We start from the raw sequence: 17,133 nt of genomic DNA, 5'->3' as shown, positions 1-17,133 counted from the left end.
GTTAGGTCTCTATTCTATCATATACATTATGGAGTGTGTGAGGGCATTTTGATTGACACAGACTGCTGAAGTGGTGTAAGAGTCACCGTTTGGGAGTTTAGGAAATTTGCGTGCACATTTTTTCCCTGGTGGTTGTTTGGACCCAGGTCTGCTTGCCAGGCAGAGCTTTCCTGCTGAGTCTGAATCCCTATTTGTCATGCACATAGGATGTGGAGCTTAGAGTGTACAAAGTAGGTTTTGTACATTCATTTTCTACTTGCTATAAAATTCTTTCAGACATAGATAATGCAGTTTCTAATGTTTATGGCTTGGAGTTGGAAGAGATGGGAATTCATTTCACAAGTATTTCGTTCAACAGTCTGTTTGCACAGTTCAAACTTCACTTGGAAGCATTTACTAGGTTTCCATGAAATCAGTTAAGCTTTTGGAATTGTTTCCAGTCCTATATTTCTTGTTTACAGTCTATAGACTTACGAAGCCACAGCTTGTTTATTACTTAAATATGCTTAAGAACAATTTCCCACAATAAAGTACTCTAGTAATAATAGTTCACAATTACTGAGTCTTCATGCCAGGCACTGTGTTAAGTACTTTCCATGCATTACTATCTAATTTAATTAAATTACCAGTTGCAGTCTGTTATTAACTATACCTTATATTACCACTAACCAGAGAATATTCATTTGGCACATGGGAAAGTAGTATATAGGATCTTACAAAGTGTATATTGTCCAGACTTTCTCATTGTCATAGTTCAATTATGAAAGTGTGATTTTAATTTTAGATGTCTTTTCAATCGTAATGTTGCCCCTTTTAAAGTTTTAAATGTAAGAAAAATTAAAAAGAACTTTCTAAAAATTAGTACATTTGGTGTAATGCATATTTCAGGCTTTTCCCCCCTATGTGTGTTAGATTGTGTGTTAACAGATTTTCTAAGTCTGGTCTAAAAGTTAGAAGCCTTTTTGAAAGAGGGTTTACAACTTTGAGTTGCTAATTTGACACAAATTGTTCTGTCCTTTTTACTTATGAATTGTTTTGTTTTTAAACTTCTTACAACTTTTAATTCTTTAAGTCTTTATCAGTGACTGTGCTAATTTTCTAGTTTACTAAATTTAAAGGCTCCATAAATGAACAGAAAGACTTTTTTGTGTAAACTGCAAAGATGATAAAAGTTTGGTAGGCAGTAGCCTTCTCAGTGATGCATAAAAGATCTGCCCAATGAGGTACTTGAGTATTATTTTACTTTTGTTAGTTGAAAGGAATACTTTCTTATTAGTGACCAAAAACTTGTCCTGGGTTCATTTTAGACATTACACACTTAAGGAATAATTTGAGATTTAAAGCTAGTTTAAGTACAAAAAGTATGTGCTTAAGTAATATGAAATTGACAAAAGACATTGAGTAAAGAAATTTTTAAAACTATTAAAAGGTAATGAGGCATCCTATTTACATAACCAGAAGAAGTAATAATAGAAATAGAACTTTTACACTTACAGTGGTGGCGCATGCCTTTAATCCCAGCACTTGGGAGGCAGAGGCAGGTGGATCTCTGTGAGTTTAAGGCCAGGTTGGTCTGCAGCTCAAGCTCCAGGACAGCCAGGGCTACACAGAGAAACCCTGTCTTGAAAAAACAAAACTAAATAAAAGAAATACAACTTTGATTTTTGTTTTATTTAATCTTGTGCCTTAATATAATTTCATATGCTTCTATTTGAGAATATTTTAGGGATAGAATTTTAAGTGATTTTCCCTTAAATATTACAACCTAGTTAATTTCCTGTTTTCTATAAAGTTGTCACAGTAAGCTTATAAGCCTATTCATTACTATTCTTGCTAATTCTTTCATTTTGCAGATAGTTCAAAATAGGCCGTCCCTAATATACTTACTGTGGTATAAACAAAGAATATGCAGTTAGCAAACAGTTACGGTCTCAAGTATAGCTTAGACAAGGAATCATGGGATAAGGCATCTGTTTGAACTATAGCAAATATAAGGTAAGAATTTCAGATACTGCAGGAGGACTACTAGAGATTCTGCTCTGGTGTGGTGGTAGTGGTGATAAAGGGGTGCCAGTGCTACAAGAAAATTTCTTTTGACGGTGATGTTTGAGCTGATAGAGAAAGTAAACCAAGGAAGAAGGTGTGTCCAGGCAAATGAAACCTCAGGACCCTCAGCTAAAAAGATGAACTAGAGATAGCTCAGGGCCTAAGAGAACACACTTCTCTTGTAGAAGTACTAAGTTTGGTTTCCAGTAGCCATGTCAGGCAGCATTGCCTTTAACTCCTGTTCCATGGGGATCTAGGCCAGTTTCTCTGACCTACTTGGGTATCTGTACTCATTCATATATATATATATATATATATATATATATATATATATATATATATATATATATGAAATAAATAATAATAAAAGTAAATAAAACATGAAATAGAATAAGAATATATAAATATCACATGGGCGTTAAATATGTGTTTTGTGAAACAAATGCTTTTTATATACACTATATACAAAATGACATACTCAATATATATACTAGTTGTACTTCATGCTGTGGGTTATAGTAATCAAACTGATAATATAAAGGGTGTGTGTGGTGAGATGTGAGTCCAGATACTTTACAGAGGCAGGTCGGAGCCAGCTATCATTTTGAACCTCCTAGACCATAGCATTTACCTCTGTCCTTTTGAAAAGTATTGAGCAAAGAAGGAATACTAAGAGACATACGTTTTAGAGGTTCATGTCACAGAAAGGGAAGTAGACAAATCCTTAGGAAATTAGTATAGCTTAGTAAGAAATAATGGTAGTTCACTAGTATAGTAGCGGTAAAGGTAAGAGTGGGTAGATAGGGAATTGTAATTGGGAATTACAAAAATCTGTTATGCTGATGGGGTGTGAAAAACAATGTATCTTACATATAACAACGATTACTACATGAAACTTTCTTCTGTTTATTACATGGGGGTCCTCAGTTGTTCTGTCATTCCAGAAGTATCCAAATACTCATAGCATATTTGGAAAACTTTTTAATGGTGTTTGAGCTAATAATTCCTTTTTAATTTTTATTTATTCAGTTTTTAAATGAGACAGGGCCTCTCTACATAGTCCTGGCTGTCCTAAAACTCACTATGTTGTCCAGGCTGGCCTCGAACTCAGAGATCTTCCTGCCTCTGCCTCAGAAGTACTGGGATTAAAGGTGCCACCACTGCCCAGCCTCCTCTCACCTCTGTTGTTTCCTTTATGATTTCAAGAGCTATAACTAAAATTAGGACTTTCAATTCTGGAACAATTATATCAAAACACAAAAAATTTTGAGTTCCAATAGATTGGGACTAGATGTCTTAACAGAAAACCCTTTTTGTTTTGTGAGTTAATTGTATAGATTACACATCTGGAATTACATATTTGGTATGTTTTTTTTTCTTATACCAAATATTGCACCTTTACTATATCATCCTGAAATTACAAACAAATTGATCTCATAATCACAAATTTATTTGCTGTGTCATAGTATGTACTCTTACTGGACATTCTTTGAGCTTCTTTCAACAAAAAAATATTCTTGACAAGTTTTGATAAGCTAGCTAGATACATGTGTATGTAAATGCATTCTCAGAAAATTACTCTAATTGAGCAAGTGTGCTGACTGGACACTTGTGTATCATTCTCTCATCTGACTCTGACAGTAATCTCTGGCACAGGTGTGGTCAGTATGTTCTCCATAAATAAGCATAGCACAGTGAAAAAATGATTTAACAGCTTGTGAGGTCATACAGTAAGTGGGAGATGAAGATTTGAGAAGCATTTCTCTTAAAATATATTTCATCTTTAGTTTTGAAGACAAGTCTGCAAAGGGAAAATATGACCTTCTCCTAAGTAATGCTTCAGAAGTATCTTTACAATTAAAATAGAAAAACACTGTGTCTTAAAAATTAAAGCCAGGGGCTGGAAAGATGGCTCAGCAGTTAAGAGCACTGGCTACTTTTCCAGAGGACGTGGGTTCAATTCCCAGCACCCACATGACAGCTCACAACTGTCTGTAACTCCAGCTACAGGGGATCTGGTACCCTCACACAGACATACATACAGACAAAACACCAATGCACATAAAATAAAAATAAGTAAATTATTTTTCCTACATTTACCAATGGAAGTCCTCAATTGGACTCCCTAAAGTAAATTATTTTTAAAAAGAATTAAAGCTAACTAATTATGAGCACAAATTTTGGTATTGAGGCCTGTCTAGGTCTTAACTTCAGTTATCAGTTGAGAATATACATGCATTTTAGCCTCTAAACCTCAAGTTCCTTGCAGTGTGAAATGAAAGGAAAGGTAGATTACACATCCTAGGGTTTGCTTATCATATAGAGTTGTCAGAATTGTAGATGCTTAATGGAAGCTGCTGTCGTTAGTACGGTGTTTATCTAAAGCTAGAATGCTGGGGTGGGGGTGTGGGCTATTTGTGAAACCTAGTATGATGTTTTTGGCTGATATAGTATTTTTCTCCTCTCTTTTGTTTTTTTGTCCCCTTAAGGATTTCAGTTTTTCTGACTGGTAAATGAGAGGATGATTGCTCACAAACAGAAAAAGGCAAAGAAAAAACGTGTTTGGGCATCAGGCCAACTCTCTGCTGCTATTACAACTTCTGAAATGGGGCTCAAGTCCGTAAGTTCCAACTCCATTTTTGATCCGGAATACATCAAGGAGCTGGTGAATGATATCAGGAAGTTCTCCCATATGTTACTATATTTGAAAGAAGCTATTCTTTCAGGTTTGTCAACTGTTTTCTCAGTATTCTTACGGGCTAGTTTGTAAAAAAAAACAAAAAAAAAAAAAACAAAAAAAAAAAACAAAAAGTGCCAGTCTAGTCATGTAGTCATGGATAAATATGTATATAATGGCAAGAACAGGGCATTCTTCGTTATTAATCTTATGACTTTCCCCCCATGTTAAATGCTTACAATGTAAATGTTTTTGTAATCAGATACAGGACAATACATAATAAAAGCCCTGTTAAGTGTGAGGAAACAAGAGTGTGCATACACACATTTGTTTTGGGTTTCGAGCACTTGAGTATGTTTTAAGTTGGCTGGCTTGAGAACACTGGAGTTTAAATACTCCTGGTGACAGTAATGCACTTACTGATCTGTGATAAGCAGACTAACATTTGTAATTTACATTGCTTCCTCTTTTACCTAAAATTGACTTTTCATATTTTTGTCAAAATTTAATCCAAACTGACATTCAGTGAATTTTTTCTTAATAAACTTATGTTTTCATGATCTATAATCTTCTTGAAATAAGAAATAAGTACAGAATTTATTTTCATTAGAATGGGTAATGAAATATGAGGCTTGATTTTATATATCACTGACTTGACTAGAGAATCTACGTCTTCCAACTATTAGTGTCACTTTAATTTCCACATTTGGTTTCAGTGACAATTAGTAGTCCAGAGACCACCCTCTTCTTTAGTGATAAATAGCAGTTCACAGTGGCATCTCCAGACACAGGGTGGAAATCCCTGGTGTTTATATGACCCTCTTGGGTTTTCATAGGAACTTACCAGATTTCAATAAATATGTTTGGGCATATAACTGAAACACTTATTTTCTAAAAACACATCTTGTATTTGTACAGAATTTGTTTTCTTTCTAACTTAATTATAATTTTCAACTTGAAATTTCCAGAGTAATGTACTGAAATGAAAGACTCAGAATTTTAGTACTTATATTTGCCATCATATATTATATGAGATCGTGTATATATTATTAAAGAAATTGCTCACAGTCCTGTGTATTTTAATAGCTTGATCCATGGATGATTGGATTGCAGTAAAGCTAGAAAGATACCCTAAACACATTATTATATTCACATCTCAACAAAATGACACACCTTCCATTTACTCAAAGAAGTATAACGTCATAATAAACCCATGTTTTTAACTAGGTTACTTTTTAAGTTGTTGTTTTTATTCTTTTTGGTGTATAGTCTATTACTGGTTGATTTTAAAGTTATCTAAAATGATAGGTAATATGTTATATTTAGCTCAGCTTATGGTAGGGTATGATTTAATGTTTCCAATTAAGTACGTTTTAGTCAATATGAATGAGTTGTATTAGAATTTCTATTGGAATCCACATCTTATATAGTTTTCCTTTGTTTCACAGATTTAAAATGGTATTTTAAATCAACTTGTATCACCTTTTATCTAAAATTTTGAGTTTCAATATGTGAGTAGATAGTGCAGAAACTAAGGAGATCCTCACCGGTCCCCAGTATGAAGAGAAAGGTGCATATAAGTGTAAGATACAGAAGGGGACCACTCTGAGATAAAAGGGTTCCTGTAGGCCGGGTGGTGGTGGTTTACACCTTTAATGCCACCATTCAGGAGGCAGAGGTTGGCAGATCTCTGAGTTCAAGGCCAGACTGCTCTACAAAGTGAGTTCCAGGATAGTCAGGGCTACACAGAGAAACCCTATCTTGAAAACAAAACCCACAAAAAAGGTGTATGTGGAAGTAGATTTATTCAGTGAACTTTAATTTAAAGATTGGTATGCACATTATTCTTTTAGTAAGAAATTTAGCACTTACGACAAAAGATTATCACTACCACCTCAAAAGCTTTTAAATTAGGTTTTTTTTTTTTTAATGAATAAACAGTATCTAGTACTGTGGTTCAGTGGATAAAGTACTTGTCTCACAAGTATGAGAATAAGAGTTGAATGCTCAGAACCCATGTGGAAGCCAGGCAGACACAATGGCCTCCAGTACTTCTAGCACAAAGACAGGGCACTATGGACAAGCTGACTGGCTGGATGAGTGGTGACTGGTAAGCTGTGCTCAGTAAGAGGCCCTCAGAGTGGAGAGCGAGCTTACAGAAGATACCTGGGATCAACTTGAGGCCTCCATACACAGCATACGTGTGCATGTGTATCCCCCCATAGGAACATGTGTGTGAATGCCTGTAGAGCAAGAAGAGGCGATGGAGAAAGACTGAAGCTGAATATGGTTCAATGTGTTTATTTATTTTCAAGTTTTGTGATGCATTTAACAGCATATCCCCTTTCCCCAAGACTCAGATTTTTTGTGAGTTCTATAACAAATTTTCATTGGTTTCCTAAGTAGAACTACAATGCTCATTTTAGTTGTTGAGGAACTAATTGGAAGAAATAAGTAATTCCCTCTCCCTCCCCTGCCCCCACCTCTCATCTGCATGTGCTCTAGCTGACTCTAAACTTACAATTAAACAACTCCATAAAGTGAAAGATCTGAGGACTGAACCTGTACATACTCTTCCTAAGATAAGTGCTAGAGTTTGATTTTTCCTTCCACTGCTTATCTCCAAGGTGAGGTTCCCCTGTAGTCTTACACAAGTGGCAGGTGTGGAATTTTAAGTTTGAGATTTCTATCTAGTATCATTAAGGTACATTATGAATAATTATAAGAATAAATTGTGCATCTCATATTAAAAGGCTGAAGGTACTCACTTATGCACATGTACTTAGTTATGTAAATTGATATGTTTTGTTGATTTATTTGTTTTGGTTTTTTGAAACAGTGTTTCTCTGTGTAGCCTTGGCTTTCCTGGATCACTCTATTGACCAGGCTGGCCTTGGATTCAGAGATGCACCTGCCTCTGCTGGGACTAAAGGTGTGCGCCACCACCCCGCTGATTTATATGTTTAATTGTATATTAACATATATGTAATACAAGTCCCAAAATTTGTTTTGTCTATGTGTATGCCACATGTTGTAAGAGCTCACATAAGCCAGAAAGGGTGTAATATGCTCCTGGAGCTGGGGTAGTAGAAGTTACGAGCTACCTGCTATGGGTGCAGAGAACCAAGCCCAAATCCTCTGCAAAGAGCAGCAAACACTCTTAACTACTAAGTCACCTTGCAAACTTTTTATTAAGTAATTTTAAAGTAATTACATAGAAGGAATACTGCAAAATGACTAGTTTTTCTGCTACTTCATGTTTGGAAGTGTAGAATGACATAAAATGTAGGAAAAACAAGTTGTGATTGTTCTTGTAACTTTGCTTTTGCTCAAATAACACAATTTTAAATGGATTTTAATCAGAGTTTACCACTGTAATTTGGTACTTTGTTCTTCTCGTTTTTTATTGTGTTGTGCTGTTTTGTTTGAGACAGGGCTTTGCTTTGAAGCTCAGGTTAAACTCGAACTAGTGACTCTTCTGAGCCTTTTAGTACTGGAGATTACAAGTATACACACACACCCCCTTTCACCTTCTCACCCCTCCCCTTCCTTCTTTTGTTTTTTAAATAGACAGGGATGGAAAATACAAGTTTATTATGAAGCCAGACATGGTGGTGTACACGTAGCACTAGGGATGCAGACGCAGGCAGAGAGAGTTCCAAGACAGCCAGGTGCTACACAGAGAACCCTGTCTCAGGGCAAAACAAACAAACAAACAAACAAATAAATAAATAAATAAATAAACCAATAACAACATTCATTATGAGAGTCAGATAAACTAGTTAAATTGTCAAATTAAAACAAACAAAAAACAACCCTTGGAGGCTGAAGAGATGGCTTAGTGGTTAAGAACACTTGCTCTTTGAGAAGAACCAGGTTCAATTCCCAGCACCCATACAGTGGCTCTCAACCATCTCTTAACTCCAATTCCAGAGGGTCCAATGCTGACTTTTAAAAGCATCAGGCACAGGTGTACAGACGTACATACAGGCAAAACACTAACATAAATGAATTATAAAATTAATTTTTAGAAAATCTTAAAACTTAGCCAGATGGTGGTGGCTCACACCTTTAATCCCAGCACTTGGGAGGCAGAGGCAGGTGGATCTCTGTGAGTTTGAGGCCAGCCTGGTCTACAAGAGCTAGTTCCAAAGCCTCCAAAGCCACAGAGAAACCCTGTCTCGAGGGAAAAAAAAAACAAAAACAAACTTAAAACCAAAATTTTATTTTGTAAGAAACACAACTTTTAAAATGTGACTTATAACAATCCTAGATTCTAGATTTGACAGAGTTAGTCAAAATAGGTAACACAGTTTCTAAAGAAAATTTTATTGAATAGCAGGTGTTAAGTAAAATGTTAGTATGTTAAATAGCATGGTGTGTTGTGATACATTCTACATGAATTTGCAGTTTCGCTTGATATCCTGACTTGTAGGTTAACTCACGTTTTTTCCCCATGTGATACGTAGGAGGATGTTTAAGATCTTTCTCAGACTCTTCATTTTTACCATCAGTAGCCAACTACAACCTCATAGTCTGTCAAATTTGTAAGATACTAAAAACATTAAGCTGCTGCCCTTACATGTGTTCTGCTCTATGTCTGTCTCCTAGGAGTAAATATCTTTCGACATAGTTTCAAATCTGGATCACTAAGAGAAGTTAGTGTGAATGTAAATTGGGTGTGACTTAGTGACTAAAACATGTAAAATAAATCTCTAATAAGAGTGGAATACAAGTGGCTCATTTATTATATTTGTACCAGTTCTTACAGTAATTTGGTTTTCTATACTTGCCTAGATTGAATTAATAGAATTTAACAGCATTTATAGTAATAGCTTATATATTTGATGGAAGTTAAAGCCTACTAAATCATGTATTGCAGGGTATCTGTCATTAATCTATTACTTCTTTAACGGCATGGCAGTGTGTCATAAAGATTCAGAGCTTGGATGTGTGGTACATGCCTGTAATCCCAGGAGTTGGGAGGCTGAGGCAGGAGGATGGCAAATTCAAGGTTAGGTCATAGCAAGACCCTATCCCTGTAAAACAGCTGCAGACTGTAGATAGGATCCCTGCCTCAGAGCCCTCATTATGCTTCCTGCTGGTTATCTATAACCAAGGTATTTCTGTTAAGAAAGGAGTCATTTCTTTATGACTCTGTTACTACTTGCTAAAAGGTGGTAATAGCACTTCCATCACTGGACCTTTGTTTATTGAGCTCTTACATGCAAAACTCTCCTGAAAGTGCATTAGAATGTCAACTGTTACTATTGTTAGTTTTCAGGTAGTAGTTGAAAAAAGCCCCTGCTCCTCAGGGTTCACAGTTATCCTGTATCAGAAGTCATTACAGCAAAAAAATAGAAGTTTGCTTCTGATAAGTTGACGCTTTTGTCCTTTGTTGTTTTCACTTTGTTCCCTAGAGAGGTCAAGCTGAATTAACAAAACCTTTTATTATTTTTTTTTTTTTAAGAATTGGTTAGTCTTCTTTTTTTTAATCAAGGAAAACACCATGATTTTTTTTATGTATTTACTCAAGCATTTCCATGAAGTGCTTGCAGTATAAACACTGTGTTATTGTGTTAGTGCCTGAGAACCAAAAAGTCAAGCTGGCTAATCTGTTTTCACTTTATTAGTTGAATGTAGCAAAAAAGTAATGGCACAGATGAGTGAAACAATAACTGAAAATTCATTTTGTCACATTAAAGGGGTAAACATGAAAACATTGCTGCTCCAGGAAACAATTATTAAGATCTGTTAAATAAACCTCCTTATGTTTGCATCTGTAATTCCTTCCTATTACATTTATATGTGGCTACATTCAAAGTTGCCTTGTATTTAGTTGCAGGACTATATGATAGTAAATATAAATTGACAGGTTCAAAAATATCTTAATGCAATATATTCTGATTATTTGATTTCCAAGTTATTTACTAATATTGGTTTTTACAACAGAATGAAATTCAGACTTTACTGTTTCTTTTTTATTAGCCAAAATATTGTGAAACCAGGCTATATGTATATTTGTTTCTCAATAATTCCCTGTGAAGCATATCTGTTTTCAAAGGCATTTGTTTGGATGGTTTTTGGATTTACTTGTAAGGATCTTACTTGTATGTATAAGGACAAAAGGCAGTTTCGCATTTATCAGTTGATATTCACAGCAGCCTTATGAGGTAGGTAAAGGAGATACTGTTATCAGTTCTCTTTCACTGATGATGGATCCAAGTTCAAGAAGCCCAGCATTTCATTTCAAGGTGGGACCTGAGCTTGGATTTTTTAGTCTAAGTCTGTAGGTTTCTACCACGTACAGCAGCCCTCTCAGCCTTTGGCTTCAAGTGATCTTGCCACTGTTCTTGTGTGTGTTTGCCAGTACTTTTTTGTTTGGAGGGGAGTAATTGGTGTTGCTTAAAGGAACTATTTAAGCTCCTTGGACGTTTTGAAAAGTTGCCAGTTGCATAGTAGAGTAGGAGACCTTTACTTCATAAAAAGAATTTGAGGTAGCTTTATTATTAATGGGAAGAATGTTTGGTGTAAGGGACTTTTTTCTTTATTTTTTGTGACGTTTCTGGTGAAGTATTACAGGGAAGTGCTAATGTCCTAGTATGAATCTTCATGATTTGCCTTTCCTTAATATTCATTTCTGTTGATGTATAAACACTTTCAGAAGCCCATATTAAATCAGAGGGAACTGGAAGTATTTGGAGTACAATTTGAGGTTTTATGAAATGTACTTTAAGTAACTCATTTACTACCTTTCAGAATGTTGATTCGGAACAACTTCAGTATTTGTAAGGGCTTCCTGTGTAGGAATAAAGGAATTTCAAGTTGGTAAACCATTTGTGCTGATAGTTACTGGGATGTGCTACAGAATTAAAACAAAACAAAGAGCCCTCTAGTAGGGAATGTATTGCTGTTAACTCTTAAAGAGGATCCTGGGTTTGGAGTTACGGTGGATAATCATTTACCGCCACGGCTTTGGCATGTGACACAGCACATGATGGTGGGAGTGTGTGGTAAAGGAAAACTGCTCATGTCATCATGTCACATGCTCTGGAGCAGAAAGAAAGGTCTGGGGTCGCACAGTTGTCTTCCTGGCACTTCCTCCTAAAGGCTGTATTCTTTTCCAAAGGCGCCACCCTGGGACTACCCCTTTAACAGATAGGCCTCTCATGCTCTCATTTCTTTCTTGATAGTGCTGTCAGTAAGGGAATAGTTGCTGGAGATGGGAGAATGTTTTTTTTTTTTTTTATCCTGATGACAGATTTTCTTTATGGTTATCAATATTTACATAATTATGAAATAACTGACTTTCCAATTTTTGTTATTTTTAAAGCTATTTCAATTGAGGTGGTATAACAGTAAGAGCATGAATTCTGGAATTACGTATTCTGGGTTCAAAGTTTGGCTCTACAGTGTAATAATTGATAAATTTGGTGTGTTTTAATCCTCTCATTTGTCTACCTGATAGGATTGTAGAACATTAAATGAGACAATAATAAGTATTTTTGAAACAGTATTTCCTTTAAATAGTTTTTTGGAGCTGGGGTCATTTTAAGACAGGGTTTCTCTGTGTATTCCTTCATACTCTAGAACTCACTATGTAGACCAGCCTGGCCTTAAACTCAGAGATCCACCTGCCATGTGCTTCCCGAGTATGCACCACCACCACCCAGCATCTCTTAAATATTTTTAAGCATGCCTAATCTATACTATTTAGCATTTCTTAATGCTAAAAATTACTGAGCATTAGTGCTATGCAAGGTTATAGAAGGAAAAATCTATCAGAATATAATATTTAAGGTGCTTGGTTTTTCAAACTTGAGCATTATTTCACAGTTTTAAAGGTAGTATGTGTAGGCATTCAGGTTGGCTTAGGATGGTGATCCAAAAGTAAGTCACTTTATCATGATCATGCAGCACCCTCCCTTTTTACTAGAAACGGTTTTGGTCTGGATGAGAAGTTACATGGTCACAACCTCACAGAGGCTGTGACACTCCTATCTCCATATTCTGACCAGAAGTGGACTGGTGTTAGGTTTGTCTCAGAAAGTACTACTGTGCCTGCTGGAACTGTTGCAAGAGTAGGTAGAAGTTTAGATTTCTTTAAATGTTCACCCAAGTTTTCATCATTAACAACTAATTTAGCTTTTGTAAAAAGCAAAACTCTCACTAAAGACCTGTGTATCTTATAATAAGTAAATTATATCTCAATTTTTAAATGTACAGATCAAATGATGCTCCTTAAACATATACCTGTGGGTTATTGGTTTCTAATAACTAATAATTAATGCAGAGAGCCATTTCTAATGTGGAAGCTTAACTTTTTAAAAAATTGGTTAATATATCAGACCTTTTAGGGATTTTGAGTTTGTTATGTATATTAAAGACTAAGGTAGGAATGGCCCTATTTAGTTGCCTTGGGATGTCCAAAGAGCTCTTTTAGAGTGGGAAAAATGAAAAAAAAAAAAAGTGTTAAATTGGTCATACTGTGATAGCCTTTGAAATCCTTTTTTATTGTTTCTTCCTTCTCCTCCTCCTTCTCATATTATTATTATTATTATTGTGTGTTCATGCTTGTACTTGTGTGTGCAACTATGCTACGAAACACATTTAGAGGTCTGAAGACAACTTTGGGAAGTCGATTCTCTTTTTTTCTACCTTTGTATAGGTACCAGAGATTGAGTTCAGGTTGCCAGGCTCTGAGAGTATGCACCTTTACTGATCCATCCCACTAGTCCTATTTTTGTTTGCTTGTTTAGGTTTTGGTTTTTTGTTTGTCTTTTGTGACAGGGCTTCTCTGGGTAGCCCTGGCTGTCACAGAACTCACTCTGTAGACCAGGTTGGTTTTGAACTCAGATCTGCCTGCCTCTGCCTCGGGAGTGCTGAGATTAAAGGTTTGCACCAGCACACGATTTGCTTTTAAAACAGAGTTTCATGTAACTCCAGCAAGCCTCAGACTCACTATGAAGCTGGGGATAACCATGAACTCCCTTGTCTTCTGCCTCCACTTTCCAAGTGCTTGGAGTGAGGCTTGTACCACCATATCTGGCCCTGAAACCCTTACTGAATTAAGTGGCAAAGAACTTTCTGAAAGTGCTAAAAACGGTCTGTAATTACAACAGTTAAAAATAGAAATGAGCCTGGCGTTTGGTGGCGCATGCCTTTAATCCCAGCACTCGGGAGACTGAGGCAGGTGGATCTCTGTGAGCTGAGGCCAGCCTGGTCTCCAGAGCAAGTGCCAGGATAGGCTCCAAAGCTAAACAGAGAAACCCTGTCTTGAAAAAACAAACAAACAAAAAAAAAAATAGAAATGAATGTGTAGTAGGACAAAATCATGGAACCAGTGCTTTTCCGTGAAGTATCATCATGTCCTTTGTAGCTCAGACTTACAGAACTTTGCATTGTAAATTAATTTTTTAATATTTTTGTTTTCCTTTTAAAGACTGTTTTAAAGAAGCCATTCATATACGTCTGGATGAACTTCTCCGTGTTTTAAAATCTATAATGAATAAGCATCAGAACCTCAATTCTGTAGATCTTCACAATGCTGCAGAAGCGCTTACTGCAAAAGTTAAAGGTAAGGAAGGTTTACTGAGGGCAGAGAGGATCCAGGGACACATTTCTGTCTCAGTCCATACTGACTGTAGAGTCACCCTCACGGCATTGCAGAACTTGTCTGAATAAAGAGTTTTGTACATTTCGATATATAAATATTTCCGCCAATTCACACCTAAAGATTTCTTTCTTTTAAAAATAAAAAACTGTTAGAAATGGAAAAATTCTTGCTTCAACCAAGCAGCCAATGTTTAAAACTTAAGTTTTTGTCAATGAGTTCACCCCTTTTAAAGTTGTTTATGACTGTGGATCCTTTGCTGTGTGAAAACAGTAGTGTTAGAAAAAGGTCATTTGTAGTGACTCCAGATGGAGAAAAACAAGGCTTAGTTTAGTACGTGGAAAGTAAATTACAATTTTATGTGGAGATATGTGTGTGTGCGTGTGCGTGTGCGTGTGCGTGTGTGTGTAACACTAAAACAGAATTGAGAATTAGGACATTGGCCTCTAATGACAGCCACTTGAAATTGTTAGAATCATTCTGGGCCACAATACAGAAGACAGGCTGAGTGAAGGGAGTATTAGATAGATAGGAAATTGTGAGAAGTAATGGACTAGATAGAAATTGAAGATGTGACCTTGAGGTAGAAGATGGATGTGGTAGCTGCTGGGGCGTCAGGCATTTGTCAGGAGGTGTTTGAAGATGCAGACTTGTAAGGGAAGATGGAGGGTTGACAGGAAGGGAGGATCAGAGAAGATGTACAGATTGGAGGAGCATCTGCCAGCAGGAAGAGAACTTTCATGGAGCTTCAGAGGTGGGTTTTAAGAAGTGCTCAGCAGAGTAAAATGACTTCCAGTAATGGAATGGCAGTATAAGAAGGGGTAGCAGTGATGTGTGGAAAGTCAGAGGCAGATGGGTGACAGAGGTGTCACAGGCACCTGTGTGGCACAGTAAGCTGCCCATCAGAGGTGAAGGAAGACTCACCAGAAGAAGAGGCTGCCAGTTCAAAAGTTTGACAGCGAGGTGTGGCCATTAACTGCGCTGCTGTGCTGGCAAGGGTGATGTTGTAGAGTAGTGGCCTGGATGAGAGCTCTGGGTGTGAAGAACCTGGGGAGGGTTCTGAATATGCACATATTCAGAAAAGGCAAGAAGCAGTGCTAGGGAGAAGGCAGAAAGGAAATAAAAGCCTTTTAATAAAAATGTAGCCTGCATCTCCTCCCTACACCCCCCCCAGTCAGTCACACACACTTCTTTTCTGACTTAAGACTTTTCCTGTTTGTGTGGTTTCCTTTTTCTATTTGAAGCACTAGGATGGAAAAAGTGCAGTAGACAATTTTAAGTAGAAAACAGGGGTAGTTTGTTTTGTGCCTTTTAAAAATGTGCTTAGTAACCAAATTTGTTTTCAAGTAGATTGTTTACAAGTGCCATTTAACTTTACTTAGATATGGAAATTTGTGTCTATAGATAGTAAAATTTCCATGCTTGGAAATAGCACTTAGTTCAATTGTTGTCAGTGGCTATTGTGCGTAGTCAGGATGTCCTGGGGAAGGGGTGCACCAGCGTGTGGCTGGTGTCCACATTCCAGAACAGACCTGAAGAGAGTACTCTTAGCATAGAGCAGTCATTTGAATATTATTTCCCAAGATGGTTGTTTTATACTCAGAATTATTGCCACTAGTTTACTGTGGTGTTGGATGAGATTGGAAAGAGAAAGATAAAAGTGATTGTTGGTAGAAAATTGTTTCTGTAGGATTCTAGTGAAACCAGAAAATGTTTAAATAAAAGGCTGTTAGGATTCCAGTGAAATTAAGAAATGTTAAAAACAAAAAAAAATGGGGGGGGTTGTTTTTGTTTTTAAGGATCTCCAAAAATATTGAGTGACCTGCAAAGTCGAAGTTAAGTTAGAATGTATTTAATAGAAATTTAGTTTTCAAAGCCCCAGAAGGCAAGGAATGGGTAGAAACCATTTCTCTGACTGTAGGTGCCAAAAAGTAATTGTGTTGCTGCTGCATCTTTGGTGCAGGGGAGCCCTATAAATGGGCATTCCTATTTCCTTTGCTTAGGGAGAAACTTTAAGAGAAACTATTGGATCAGAAAGGTGTAGGAATGTAAGGAGTCATCTAGATCACCTACGGTCTTAGCTCACTAGTTACATCTTTAAAGACCCAGTGACCTGAGTGGAAGCATTAACTGTCAAATGGCAGTTTTCAGAATTGTCAGACTATTCAAAACAAATTTTTTAAAAACCCCAAAAACATAATACAGAATAACTTCAGGGGCTGTGTAGCCCTGCTTGTGTTGCCACAGGTTGAAGTCACACAATGTATCTAATTCTAAAACAGAGTCTTTCCATTGCTTTTTGTTTTTTTAAACTGTAAACATGGAATTTACCTTGTAATAACTTTAAAAGAAAAATTCTTAGCTTAGCTTTCTCCCATTCATTCTGGCAGTGATTTGTAGTTCCTGTGTCTTTTTCTGTTTCCAAGCAGGAAGTCCAGTTGACAAAATATTTGCAATATGGCAAGAGAGATATAGCCTATTTTTAAAGCAGATAAAGATGTCTTCAGGCGTCAGTAATTTATGATCTACTTAGTATTTTCAACTGTTTAGATCAGTTTTATTGGTAATATAAATAAAAAGAAATTTTTGTGTTTTTCATCGATATATTGCCCTGTGTTCATAAATTGTTAAAGAGAAAAAGAACAAACCTTAATTATACACACATTTTTGAAGCCTCCTCTTTCTGTTCTGCAAACCTAATTTTTCAACATGTAGTTCATTCTTACAGTTTGAAGTGCAGATGGCTCCAGAGGGTATTCAGTAGTGAAGCTTGCTTTTTCAGACCTCAGCCATTCAT

The 17,133-nt window shown here is 36.4% G+C and overlaps 1 protein-coding gene across 6 annotated transcripts in view; it reads left to right on the top strand.

The window, feature by feature from the left end:
- The window catches only part of Arhgap29 (Rho GTPase activating protein 29), a 64,205-nt gene that overhangs the window by 12,505 nt on the left and 34,567 nt on the right, over positions 1 to 17,133 (top strand). For 3 of the 6 annotated variants that reach the window (XM_035450689.1, XM_027395633.2, XM_027395632.2), the window contains exons 2-3: positions 4,536 to 4,772; positions 14,166 to 14,300. In XM_035450689.1, coding sequence (XP_035306580.1) covers positions 4,568 to 4,772; positions 14,166 to 14,300 — 340 coding nt within the window. In that variant the 5' untranslated portion in view covers positions 4,536 to 4,567. Of the gene's footprint in view, positions 1 to 4,534; positions 4,773 to 14,165; positions 14,301 to 17,133 lie in introns of those variants that run through there. The other 3 variants (XM_027395635.2, XM_027395636.2, XM_027395637.2) reach the window with 2 other exon arrangements.

Source organism: Cricetulus griseus (assembly GCF_003668045.3).
Source record: "Cricetulus griseus strain 17A/GY chromosome 1 unlocalized genomic scaffold, alternate assembly CriGri-PICRH-1.0 chr1_0, whole genome shotgun sequence".
NCBI lineage: Eukaryota > Metazoa > Chordata > Mammalia > Rodentia > Cricetidae > Cricetulus > Cricetulus griseus.
This window is presented reverse-complemented; position numbering and strand designations above follow the sequence as displayed.